This window comes from Salvelinus namaycush, unplaced genomic scaffold, assembly GCF_016432855.1.
Source record: "Salvelinus namaycush isolate Seneca unplaced genomic scaffold, SaNama_1.0 Scaffold21, whole genome shotgun sequence".
In the NCBI taxonomy this organism is placed as follows: domain Eukaryota; kingdom Metazoa; phylum Chordata; class Actinopteri; order Salmoniformes; family Salmonidae; genus Salvelinus; species Salvelinus namaycush.
Genome location: NW_024058897.1, coordinates 15,001 through 29,254, shown reverse-complemented (window position 1 = coordinate 29,254; position 14,254 = coordinate 15,001). Strand labels below are relative to the sequence as shown.

Here is a 14,254-nt window from a genome sequence, read left to right as displayed (position 1 = left end):
GTCAACTTGCACCACCACCTCTATGCCACACACACACACAATAACTAATATAAAGTGTATATTTAAACACAGGGCATGTGGCCTTCTGTGTGACTCTTTAACAATGTTCTGATGAGTATTTGTCCTGGGGAATGCGAGGCGAGCTGGCAAACTCCTCCTGGCGCGAGGTCAGCATTACATAGAGGCATTCTGGAACAACGGTGGCTTTTAAACACGTTGAAGTGTTTGACATAAGATGTCAAGTTGTACTTTTACATGGTTATGTGTTGTTTTAGTAGCCTTCTGAGAAATGGCTCTAGGTATTGTCTAGCGCTCGCCAACAGGATGCCAAGTGACCCCTGCTTTGAAAAAGATACGTTTAATGGGTTACATTTTGGCTACAGTCAATGCGGATGTTATTGCATCTGTGACGGATGACACGAACAGCTCTCGGTCAAAAGCAATGCCAGAGAGTGCGGGAAACAACAGAATAGATACTTTGTAACCAGTTTCAAATTTACATTTACATTTAAGTCATTTAGCAGACGCTCTTATCCAGAGCGACTTACAAGTTGGTGCATTCACCTTATGATATCCAGTGGAACAACCACTTTACAATAGTGCATCTAACTCTTTTAAGGGGGGGGGGGGTGGTTAGAAGGATTACTTTATCCTATCCTAGGTATTCCTTAAAGAGGTGGTGTTTCAGGTGTTTCCGGAAGGTGGTGATTGACTCCGCTGACCTGGCGTCGTGAGGGAGTTTGTTCCACCATTGGGGTGCCAGAGCAGCGAACAGTTTTGACTGGGCTGAGCGGGAGCTGTACTTCCTCAGAGGTAGGGAGGCGAGCAGGCCAGAGGTGGATGAACGCAGTGCCCTTGTTTGGGTGTAGGGCCTGATCAGAGCCTGAAGGTACGGAGGTGCCGTTCCCCTCACAGCTCCGTAGGCAAGCACCATGGTCTTGTAGCGGATGCGAGCTTCAACTGGAAGCCAGTGGAGAGAGCGGAGGAGCGGGGTGACGTGAGAGAACTTGGGAAGGTTGAACACCAGACGGGCTGCGGCGTTCTGGATGAGTTGTAGGGGTTTAATGGCACAGGCAGGGAGCCCAGCCAACAGCGAGTTGCAGTAGTCCAGACGGGAGATGACAAGTGCCTGGATTAGGACCTGCGCCGCTTCCTGTGTGAGGCAGGGTCGTACTCTGCGAATGTTGTAGAGCATGAACCTACAGGAACGGGTCACCGCCTTGATGTTAGTTGAGAACGACAGCGTGTTGTCCAGGATCACGCCAAGGTTCTTAGCACTCTGGGAGGAGGACACAATGGAGTTGTCAACCGTGATGGCGAGATCATGGAACGGGCAGTCCTTCCCCGGGAGGAAGAGCAGCTCCGTCTTGCCGAGGTTCAGCTTGAGGTGGTGATCCGTCATCCACACTGATATGTCTGCCAGACATGCAGAGATGCGATTCGCCACCTGGTTATCAGAAGGGGGAAAGGAGAAGATTAATTGTGTGTCGTCTGCATAGCAATGATAGGAGAGACCATGTGAGGATATGACAGAGCCAAGTGACTTGGTGTATAGCGAGAATAGGAGAGGGCCTAGAACAGAGCCCTGGGGGACACCAGTGGTGAGAGCACGTGGTGCGGAGACAGATTCTCGCCACGCCACCTGGTAGGAGCGACCTGTCAGGTAGGACGCAATCCAAGCGTGGGCCGCGCCGGAGATGCCCAACTCGGAGAGGGTGGAGAGGAGGATCTGATGGTTCACTGTATCAAAGGCAGCCAAATGGTTTCATCTAACCATTCCTTATCACGGATACAATGTATCGCCGCTTAACTCCGTTGAAAATAAAGTTTCCTCGCTGGAGAATGTTGGACTTTGTTTCCCTTAAAGCGACAGAGTACTTGAACACTGTGTCTGGTTGGGTAGCTGACTACTTGAGGGTGTACTGTCTCTTTAACAACAACGAGGGGCGTTTCTCAACGGGCATCCTCTCTGTAGCGTAGACTAGAGAAACCAGTGACTTTTTCAGTTTTGACGTTTACAAAAACAACCTGCAGAAAATAAATTGTCGAGCGGCGACCTTTGAGTCTGGCTAGCCAGAGCACTAGGAGGCAGTTCCTCAGCCCGGGGTAGCAATTGGCTGCGCGTGCACTCACTGCGACTCCCCTCTTGTCTTTCTGTCGATCCATTTCCTATCACGCGTTCTGTAAAATTGCTTACACACACACACGCACGATGTGGTTTGCGTGTGTGTGCGTGCACCGGAACCCAAAGTCCGTCGGTGGCGTCGCCAAATTTGAAGATTAACGAGGTTATCCTCCATTCGACCCGCGGAGAGAGAGAGGACCAGAACGCACAGACTGCTGCGCCGACCTGCTTGCGTGTCGAGGCGGAAAGGAAGCTTGGCCAGCTGCGTTGTTGGACTGGATCGAATTGGACTCAGTGAAGAGCAGTAGGACTATATAAAGACAGGGGGGAATATGACCGATAAACGGATGTCGCGGTGGTATTTTGGGGGGCTCGCCTCCTGTGGGGCTGCCTGCTGCACCCACCCTCTGGATCTCATCAAAGTAAGTGCTGGAGCGAGAACCATATAACCCTCTAGCAGGATTATAGCCGACTTTACGGAGGCTGCAGGCCCGCTAGTCAGCCAGCTGTTTACCTGGGAAACTAGGGACAACAACTGCCCTCATTTCATCCTATGTTATAAAGACTAAACGGGCTACTGGGATCTATCCAAACTGAACACAGCGCCCTGCTAATGATGGGAGAAAATAGGACAGACAATTAAAGTTGTAGAATCGTTTTCTCTCTCTCTCTCTCGTCTAGCCTAGTGACATGCCTGTGTGTGTGTGTGTGTGTGTGTGTGTGTGTAGTCTGTGTCCCGTGTCCCGCGGGGGTACGGGAAGCAGTGATCGGCCTCGTTAAGCGCGATCTCCCCAGTTCACTGACCGGCTAACCACGCCGTTACGGTGCAGAGTAAACAGGGTTAGGCCTAGTCGAACTGTAGCGTTATAGCCGTCTCATATTACGGATAACTTACAGTAGTAGTAGCCACATGCTCTACTGTTGTCATTGAGCATGTTCACACCAGGGTCATCCTGAAGTCAAGAATAGCACACACAGAATGACATATCCTAACTCTACAGTAGGCATGTGTGCGGTATAGCGTGTGTAGGCTATATTAACAAGCCTGATTAACACTGCACGTCCAAGCTCAACTAGACTGGACTATGCATCCAGCATAGTTTCTGGAACAGTCCTGGAAAGGGAAGAAAAATACCAGAGCCAGCACAGTACGGTTGTGGTCTTGTAGTGTAACAGGCAACAGAATGACAGATGCATACAAGGAGGTCAGTGTGTAGTATAATTATATAGACATGGTATGGAATTACAGTGCTAACTAGCAGTCTTAAAGCAGCTGTTAACTCTAGGGCTTCCTGTGTGTAGCGTCTCTGTGTTTGAGTGTACTAAGAGGTCTGGACCTTTATGGCACCGGTGGTAGTCCACCTGGCAGGCCTGTAACTGCAGGGTTGCTGGTTCAAACCCTGCTCCAGATGCTTTCCCTTCGATCGCTGTATCTGTATGGGTAGTGGGAGGAGCTAGTGTTGGACAGAGGGTAGTGGGAGGAGCTAGTGTTGGACAGAGGGTAGTGGGAGGAGCTAGTGTTGGACAGAGGGTAGTGGGAGGAGCTAGTGTTGGACAGAGGGTAGTGGGAGGAGCTAGTGTTGGACAGAGGGTAGTGGGAGGAGCTAGTGTTGGACAGAGGGTAGTGGGAGGAGCTAGTGTTGGACAGAGGGTAGTGGGAGGAGCTAGTGTTGGACAGAGGGTAGAGGGAGGAGCTAGTGTTGGACAGAGGGTAGAGGGAGGAGCTAGTGTTGGACAGAGGGTAGTGGGAGGAGCTGGTGTTGGACAGAGGGTAGTGGGAGGAGCTAGTGTTGTACAGAGGTGAAAGGATAGTGGGAGGAGCTAGTGTTGGACAGAGGGTAGTGGGAGGAGCTAGTGTTGGACAGAGGGTAGTGGGAGGAGCTAGTGTTGGACAGAGGGTAGTGGGAGGAGCTAGTGTTGGACAGAGGGTAGTGGGAGGAGCTAGTTTTGGACAGAGGGTAGTGGGAGGAGCTAGTGTTGGACAGAGGGTAGTGGGAGGAGCTAGTGTTGGACAGAGGGTAGTGGGAAGAGCTAGTGTTGGACAGAGGGTAGTGGGAGGAGCTAGTGTTGGACAGAGGGTAGTGGGTGGAGCTAGTGTTGGACAGAGGGTAGTGGGAGGAGCTAGTGTTGGACAGAGGGTAGTGGGAGGAGCTAGTGTTGGACAGAGGGTAGTGGGAAGAGCTAGTGTTGGACAGAGGTGAAAGGTTAGTGGGAGGAGCTAGTGTTGGACAGAGGTGTGTGTGTGTGTTGATAGTGTGGCCTAGACAGCCTGTCTCAACTCGCCTACTTAGAAAAGTCTAAAGGTGTATAATTACTTTGTTGGAGAGTCCCACACACACACCCATATAGCACACACACACATACACAAATGTCATAGAGCATGTACAGGCCAGGGTCATCTGGATGTCTAGAATAGATGGGGATCCATCCATCCTGGTCTATCCTGTAGGCTGGTGCAGAGAGAGAGAGAGATGCATAATCCTCAGGGAGATCTGAAGAGTTGACAAACCTGCCAGAACAAGACAAACAAGATGTGGATGAAGCATTCGTCCTCTGAAGTGAGCCAGGCCCAGAGCCATCTGTTGAGAGAGTTGGGTCAGGCTTTAGAAGCCATGTTAGTTGCCTTCACTCTCAAACTGTTGGTGATGTCACAATAGGAGAGAGCCTCTGACAGTTCCCTCTGAAATAACCAGCTGGAAACAAGCAAAATATAGCAGTGAATTTTACATACGTTTTTTATTGATTAACATTCTGCATAATGTGTATCCAAGTGTTGTGTTGTCAACAAATGGCATATCTGGTTTCACTGGACATCTTCGTAGTTATAAAAAGCTATCAGAAATACACAGCACAACAAGGAAGTGTACATTATCACTTATCAAGTGATAACTTATCAAACCGACAACCTACCACCACACCCCGTTCAACGGCACAAATGTTTTGTCTTGCCGATTCACCCTCTGAATGGCACACATAGAACAATCTATGTCTCAATTGCCTCAAGGCTTAGAAATTCTGCTTTAAAATGTTTCCTCCCTTTCATCTACACTGATTTGAAGTGAATTTAACAAGTGGTATCAATAGGGGATCATAGCTTTCACCTGGATTCACCTGGTCAGTCTGTTTAATGGAATGAGTTATTCATGTTTTGTCCATTGTATATGACTCTAGCCTAGCTTCTCCTCTTGTCCTGAAGCTAGCCATGCCTAGCCTAGCTTCTCTTCTTCTCCTGAAGCTAGCCATGCCTAGCCTAGCTTCTCTTCTTCTCCTGAAGCTAGCCATGCCTAGCCTAGCTTCTCTTCTTCTCCTGAAGCTAGCCATGCCTAGCCTAGCTTCTCCTCTTGTCCTGAAGCTAGCCATGCCTAGCCTAGCTTCTCCTCTTCTCCTGAAGCTAGCCATGCCTAGCCTAGCTTCTCTTCTTCTCCTGAAGCTAGCCATGCCTAGCCTAGCTTCTCTTCTTCTCCTGAAGCTAGCCATGCCTAGCCTAGCTTCTCTTCTTCTCCTGAAGCTAGCCATGCCTAGCCTAGCTTCTCCTCTTGTCCTGAAGCTAGCCATGCCTAACCTAGCTTCTCCTCTTGTCCTGAAGCTAGCCATGCCTAGCCTAGCTTCTCCTCTTGTCCTGAAGCTAACCATGCCTAGCCTAGCTTCTCCTCTTGTCCTGAAGCTAGCCATGCCTAGCCTAGCTTCTCCTCTTGTCCTGAAGCTAGCCATGCCTAGCCTAGCTTCTCCTCTTGTCCTGAAGCTAACCATGCCTAGCCTAGCTTCTCCTCTTGTCCTGAAGCTAACCATGCCTAGCCTAGCTTCTCCTCTTGTCCTGAAACTAGCCACGCCTAACCTTACGTCTCCTCTTGTCCTGAAGCTAACCATGCCTAGCCTAGCTTCTCCTCTTGTCCTGAAGCTAGCCACGCCTAACCTTACGTCTCATCTTGTCCTGAAGCTAGCCATGCCTAGCCTAGCTTCTCCTCTTGTCCTGAAGCTAGCCATGCCTAACCTTACGTCTCCTCTTGTCCTGAAGCTAACCATGCCTGGCCTAGCTTCTCCTCTTGTCCTGAAGCTAACCATGCCTGGCCTAGCTTCTCCTCTTGTCCTGAAGCTAGCCATGCCTAGCCTAGCTTCTCCTCTTGTCCTGAAGCTAACCATGCCTAGCCTAGCTTCTCCTCTTGTCCTGAAGCTAGCCATGCCTAGCCTAGCTTCTCCTCTTGTCCTGAAGCTAGCCATGCCTAGCCTAGCTTCCCCTCTTGTCCTGAAGCTAGCCATGCCTAGCCTAGCTTCTCCTCTTGTCCTGAAGCTAGCCATGCCTAGCCTAGCTTCTCCTCTTGTCCTGAAGCTAGCCACGCCTAGCCTAGCTTCTCCTCTTGTCCTGAAGCTAGCCACGCCTAGCCTAGCTTCTCCTCTTGTCCTGAAGCTAGCCACGCCTAACCTTACGTCTCCTCTTGTCCTGAAGCTAGCCATGCCTGGCCTAGCTTCTCCTCTTGTCCTGAAGCTAGCCATGCCTGGCCTAGCTGCTCCTCTTGTCCTGAAGCTAGCCATGCCTAGCCTAGCTTCTCCTCTTGTCCTGAAGCTAGCCATGCCTGGCGGAGTGCTGGAGAGCGGCGCTCCCTCACTTTTTTTCAATTTGAGAATACACAGATCTCAAACTATTTCTGGAAAATGTATTCTGATAAATTCTAAATAAATTCTATTTAATTACCACAAATATTCCATGAAAAAGGCTAGGCTATTTATTTGGTTTGTCATTCTATGTATAGCAGCCTAGAGGTGGGTACATGGTGGTTCCTTCCCTGTCGTCTCTCTGACGGCGGTGAGAAGGATGAACAACGTGTGTGTGCACTGCGGAGGCCAATCAGAACGATCAGAATCAGCAGCAGTTTGTTCTCCTGAAGCCGTGCCTCTCCTCTCTGACCTAGTTCCAACAACATACTGTTGTTACTACGCCTGTTTAGTCTGGCATGAAGTCAGTTGTCCTAGTAACACCCCACCTCTCTCTGCTACCTGAGGGGAGGATCTGGATCGCGTGTGTGTGTGTGTGTGTGTGTGTGTGTAACTTGAAACAACTTAGCACCCACATCTAAGTTCTGACATTGTCTTCCTATCAGTATTAGAAGCTATTGAGTCATGACTGTAACAATGGAACGGTGTGTTGGTGATGTGACTCAGGACTAGCTGGAGGTTAGAGGTTAAATCTTTTTGGAAAAGGCCCCAGCTCTGCATTTTTGACTTTCAGTGTCATTAGAGAAGATACTTACTATATTCTGACTATCTTCTCTAGCCATCAGAGAAGATGGTCAGCGAACTCACTCGCTTATTTGTTAGTTATTTAATGAATGAGTTATTTAGTTTGTTCATTCCTTCGGTCATTCATGCACTTTCAGTTTTATTAGTTGGTTCAGTCGTTCACTCGTTGCACTGTGTCCTGACTGGAGAGGTTATTGAGTACCAGCCAGGTCCTGCAGCAACCAGCTATCTGTATCTGTACTCAGGGTGTGAATTATTATCTACTCACACCAGGGTGAGAGAGAGAGAGAGACTGTTATTTCCAGTTAGCGAGAGGGAGTGGATGAGAGAGAGAGAGAGAGAGAGAGAGGTCCATGGTTGAAGGCCTCGGCGGCCTTTGAGCTCAAACAGTTCTGATAAGCCGGTGGGAGCGAGAGACGTGATTGGCCGGATGGAGGCCACACTTGGAGCAGAGCCCAGTCGATAAAAAGCCCTCTGAGAAGAACAATACATTACCCTGTCAGAGAGAGACTTAAGGAGGGAGAGAGAGAGTTCAAAGGAAGTCAGAATTACCTACAAAAACCTGTTCCCTGTACACACACGAGAATGTCAGTAATTGTGACATTCCAACTACTGCTACCACTACAACTGTCACAACCATATCTACAGCTCTCTCCACTATCTCACTACTACATTATACTACTATCTCCACTGACTCACTACTACATTATACTACTATCTCCACTGACTCACTACTACATTATACTACTATCTCCACTGACTCACAACTACTACATTATACTACTATCTCCACTGACTCACAACTACTACATTATACTACTATCTCTATAGACAGTAACTACTACATTATACTACTATCTCTATAGACAGTAACTACTATATGGTTCTACTATCTCCACTATCTCACAACTACTACATTACACTACTATATCCACTGACTCACTACTACATTATACTACTATCTCCACTGACTCACAACTACTACATTATACTACTATCTCCACTGACTCACAACTACTACATTATACTACTATCTCTATAGACAGTAACTACTACATTATACTACTATCTCTATAGACAGTAACTACTATATGGTTCTACTATCTCCACTATCTCACAACTACTACATTACACTACTATATCCACTGACTCACTACTACATTATACTACTATCTCCACTGACTCACTACTACATTATACTACTATTTCCACTGACTCACAACTACATTATACTACTGTCTCCACTGACTCACTACTACATTATACTACTGTCTCCACTGACTCACTACTACATTATACTACTGTCTCCACTGACTCACTACTACATTATACTACTATCTCCACTGACTCACTACTACATGGTACTACTATCTCCACTGACTCACTACTACTACATGGTACTACTATCTCCACTGACTCACTACTACTACATTATACTACTATCTCCACTGACTCACTACTACATTATACTACTGTCTCCACTGACTCACTACTACATGGTACTACTATCTCCACTGACTCACTACTACATTATACTACTATCTCCACTGACTCACTACTACATTATACTACTATCTCCACTGACTCACTACTACATTATACTACTATCTCCACTGACTCACTACTACATTATACTACTATCTCCACTGACTCACTACTACATTATACTACTATCTCCACTGACTCACTACTACATGGTACTACTATCTCCACTGACTCACTACTACATTATACTACTATCTCCACTGACTCACAACTACTACATTATACTACTATCTCCACTGACTCACAACTACTACATTATACTACTATCTCCACTGACTCACAACTACTACATTATACTACTATCTCTATAGACAGTAACTACTATATGGTTCTACTATCTCCACTATCTCACAACTACTACATTACACTACTATATCCACTGACTCACTACTACATTATACTACTATTTCCACTGACTCACAACTACATTATACTACTGTCTCCACTTACTCACTACTACATTATACTACTGTCTCCACTGTCTCACTACTACATTATACTACTGTCTCCACTGACTCACTACTACATTATACTACTATCTCCACTGACTCACTACTACATGGTACTACTATCTCCACTGACTCACTACTACTACATTATACTACTATCTCCACTGACTCACTACTACATTATACTACTATCTCCACTGACTCACTACTACATTATACTACTATCTCCACTGACTCACTACTACATTATACTACTATCTCCACTGACTCACTACTACTACATTATACTACTGTCTCCACTGACTCACTACTACATTATACTACTATCTCCACTGACTCACTACTACATGGTACTACTATTTCCACTATCTCACTACTACATTATTCTACTATCTCTATAGACAGTAACTATTACATTGTACTACTATCTCTATAGACAGTAACTATAATAGACCTCAAGGACAGCTCCTCTGTGTGTGTGTGTGTGTGTGTGTGTGTGTGTGTGTGTGTGTGTGTGTGTGTGTGTGTGTGTGTGTGTGTGTGTGTGTGTGTGTGTGTGCACGGCGGTGTGTGTGTAGATTTATCTCTACCATAAGTCACAGTGACACGCCGTCGTGTACCATCTCACAGATCGCCACAGTTACAACCAGGTCAGCTGAGCTATAAACACTCAGCGTGTTTCTGTCTGTCACGCTGCTGTCTGTCTGTCATGCTAGTGTCTGTCTGTCTGTCTGTCTGTCACGCTGCTGTCTGTCACGCTAGTGTCTGTCTGACACGCTGCTGTCTGTCTGTCACGCTAGTGTCTGTCTGTCTGTCACGCTGCTGTCTGTCACGCTAGTGTGTGTCTCTGTCTGAGAGAGAGAGACAGTTCCACAGTCACTAAAAAATATACACACTGATGATTGACTGTGATAATGGTAATGATGATGAAGATACAGTATATTGATCGTATTTGTAATGATGATGATGATGATGAAATAGTGATTGTGTGTGTGTAGGTCCACCTGCAGACCCAGCAGAAGGGGAAGATGGGGATGGTGATGATGAAATAGTGATTGTGTGTGTGTGTGTGTAGGTCCACCTGCAGACCCAGCAGAAGGGGAAGATGGGGATGGTGAGCATGGCCATGCAGGTAGTGAAGAACGATGGAGCTCTGGCTCTGTACAACGGACTCAGCGCATCACTCTGCAGACAGGTAGGAGGATGGAGAGGGTGTGTTAGAGAGGGGGAGGGGGGAGAGGGTGTGTGTTAGAGAGGGGGGAGAAGAAGAGGGTGTGTGTTAGAGAGGGGGGAGAAGGAGAGGGTGTGTGTTAGAGAGGGGGGAGAAGGAGAGGGTGTGTGTTAGAGAGGGGGGGAGAAGGAGAGGGTGTGTGTTAGAGAGGGGGGGGGGAAGGAGAGGGTGTGTGTTAGAGAGGGGGGGAGAAGGAGAGGGTGTGTGTTAGGGAGGGGGTAGGGGGGGAGGGGGAGAGGGTGTGTTAGAGAGGGGGGAGGGGGGAGAAGGAGAGGGTGTGTGTTAGAGAGGGGGGAGGGGGGAGAAGGAGAGGGTGTGTGTTAGAGAGGGGGGGAGGGGGGAGAAGGAGAGGGTGTGTGCGAGAGAGGGGGGAGAAGGAGAGGGTGTGTGTTAGAGAGGGGGGGAGGGGGGAGAAGGAGAGGGTGTGTGTTAGAGAGGGGGGAGGGGGGAGAAGGAGAGGGTGTGTGTTAGAGAGGGGGGAGAAGGAGAGGGTGTGTGTTAGAGAGGGGGGGAGGGGGGAGAAGGAGAGGGTGTGTTCGAGACAGAGAGTGGGTGTAATCCTGTAATGATAGTTCCATTACTGCTGTATGGACTCTGTTCCAGAGATGGGTAGAAGGAACCTGAGTGTTCCAGGCAGAAGGATCAGTATTCTGTTCCAGAGATAGGTATATAGAACCTGAGTGTTCCAGGCAGAAGGATCAGTATTCTGTTCCAGAGTTAGGTATATAGAACCTGAGTGTTCCAGGCAGAAGGATCAGTATTCTATTCCAGAGATAGGTATATAGAACCTGAGTGTTCCAGGCAGAAGGATCAGTATTCTATTCCAGAGATAGGTATATAGAACCTGAGTGTTCCAGGCAGAAGGATCAGTATTCTATTCCAGAGATAGGTATATAGAACCTGAGTGTTCCAGGCAGAAGGATCAGTATTCTATTCCAGAGATAGGTATATAGAACCTGAGTGTTCCAGGCAGAAGGATCAGTATTCTATTCCAGAGATAGTTATATAGAACCTGAGTGTTCCAGGCAGAAGGATCAGTATTCTATTCCAGAGATAGGTATATAGAACCTGAGTGTTCCAGGCAGAAGGATCAGTATTCTATTCCAGAGATAGGTATATAGAACCTGAGTGTTCCAGGCAGAATGATCAGTATTCTGTTCCAGAGATAGGTATATAGAACCTGAGTGTTCCAGGCAGAAGGATCAGTATTCTGTTCCAGAGATAGGTATATAGAACCTGAGTGTTCCAGGCAGAAGGATCAGTATTCTGTTCCAGAGATAGGTATATAGAACCTGAGTGTTCCAGGCAGAAGGATCAGTATTCTATTCCAGAGATAGGTATATAGAACCTGAGTGTTCCAGGCAGAAGGATCAGTATTCTATTCCAGAGATAGGTATATAGAACCTGAGTGTTCCAGGCAGACTGATCAGTATTATGTTCCAGAGATAGGTATATAGAACCTGAGTGTTCCAGGCAGAAGGATCAGTATTATGTTCCAGAGATAGGTATATAGAACCTGAGTGTTCCAGGCAGACTGATCAGTATTATGTTCCAGAGATAGGTATATAGAACCTGAGTGTTCCAGGCAGACTGATCAGTATTATGTTCCAGAGATAGGTATATAGAACCTGAGTGTTCCAGGCAGACTGATCAGTATTATGTTCCAGAGATAGGTATATAGAACCTGAGTGTTCCAGGCAGACTGATCAGTATTATGTTCCAGAGATAGGTATATAGAACCTGAGTGTTCCAGGCAGACTGATCAGTATTCTGTTCCAGAGATAGGTATATAGAACCTGAGTGTTCCAGGCAGACTGATCAGTATTATGTTCCAGAGATAGGTATATAGAACCTGAGTGTTCCAGGCAGACTGATCAGTATTATGTTCCAGAGATAGGTATATAGAACCTGAGTGTTCCAGGCAGACTGATCAGTATTATGTTCCAGAGATAGGTATATAGAACCTGAGTGTTCCAGGCAGACTGATCAGTATTATGTTCCAGAGATAGGTATATAGAACCTGAGTGTTCCAGGCAGACTGATCAGTATTCTGTTCCAGAGATAGGTATATAGAACCTGAGTGTTCCAGGCAGACTGATCAGTATTATGTTCCAGAGATAGGTATATAGAACCTGAGTGTTCCAGGCAGACTGATCAGTATTATGTTCCAGAGATAGGTATATAGAACCTGAGTGTTCCAGGCAGACTGATCAGTATTATGTTCCAGAGATAGGTATATAGAACCTGAGTGTTCCAGGCAGACTGATCAGTATTATGTTCCAGAGATAGGTATATAGAACCTGAGTGTTCCAGGCAGACTGATCAGTATTATGTTCCAGAGATAGGTATATAGAACCTGAGTGTTCCAGGCAGACTGATCAGTATTATGTTCCAGAGATAGGTATATAGAACCTGAGTGTTCCAGGCAGACTGATCAGTATTATGTTCCAGAGATAGGTATATAGAACCTGAGTGTTCCAGGCAGACTGATCAGTATTATGTTCCAGAGATAGGTATATAGAACCTGAGTGTTCCAGGCAGACTGATCAGTATTATGTTCCAGAGATAGGTATATAGAACCTGAGTGTTCCAGGCAGACTGATCAGTATTATGTTCCAGAGATAGGTATATAGAACCTGAGTGTTCCAGGCAGAAGGATCAGTATTCTGTTCCAGAGATAGGTATATAGAACCTGAGTGTTCCAGGCAGAAGGATCAGTATTCTATTCCAGAGATAGGTATATAGAACCTGAGTGTTCCAGGCAGAAGGATCAGTATTCTATTCCAGAGATAGGTATATAGAACCTGAGTGTTCCAGGCAGACTGATCAGTATTATGTTCCAGAGATAGGTATATAGAACCTGAGTGTTCCAGGCAGACTGATCAGTATTATGTTCCAGAGATAGGTATATAGAACCTGAGTGTTCCAGGCAGAAGGATCAGTATTCTGTTCCAGAGATAGGTATATAGAACCTGAGTGTTCCAGGCAGAAGGATCAGTATTCTATTCCAGAGATAGGTATATAGAACCTGAGTGTTCCAGGCAGAAGGATCAGTATTCTATTCCAGAGATAGGTATATAGAACCTGAGTGTTCCAGGCAGAAGGATCAGTATTCTATTCCAGAGATAGGTATATAGAACCTGAGTGTTCCAGGCAGAAGGATCAGTATTCTATTCCAGAGATAGGTATATAGAACCTGAGTGTTCCAGGCAGACTGATCAGTATTATGTTCCAGAGATAGGTATATAGAACCTGAGTGTTCCAGGCAGACTGATCAGTATTATGTTCCAGAGATAGGTATATAGAACCTGAGTGTTCCAGGCAGACTGATCAGTATTATGTTCCAGAGATAGGTATATAGAACCTGAGTGTTCCAGGCAGACTGATCAGTATTATGTTCCAGAGATAGGTATATAGAACCTGAGTGTTCCAGGCAGACTGATCAGTATTATGTTCCAGAGATAGGTATATAGAACCTGAGTGTTCCAGGCAGACTGATCAGTATTATGTTCCAGAGATAGGTATATAGAACCTGAGTGTTCCAGGCAGACTGATCAGTATTATGTTCCAGAGATAGGTATATAGAACCTGAGTGTTCCAGGCAGACTGATCAGTATTATGTTCCAGAGATAGGTATATAGAACCTGAGTGTTCCAGGCAGACTGATCA

The 14,254-nt window shown here is 46.5% G+C and overlaps 1 protein-coding gene across 1 annotated transcript in view; it reads left to right on the top strand.

The window, feature by feature from the left end:
- The first annotated feature begins 2,048 nt into the window (after positions 1-2,048).
- The window catches only part of LOC120038182 (mitochondrial dicarboxylate carrier-like), a 20,709-nt gene continuing 8,503 nt past the window's right edge, over positions 2,049-14,254 (top strand). Inside the window, exons 1-2 of the mRNA XM_038984042.1 lie at positions 2,049-2,547; positions 10,430-10,549. Of these exons, the coding sequence (XP_038839970.1) occupies positions 2,458-2,547; positions 10,430-10,549 (210 nt within the window). The 5' untranslated portion in view covers positions 2,049-2,457. The remainder of the gene's footprint in view (positions 2,548-10,429; positions 10,550-14,254) is intronic.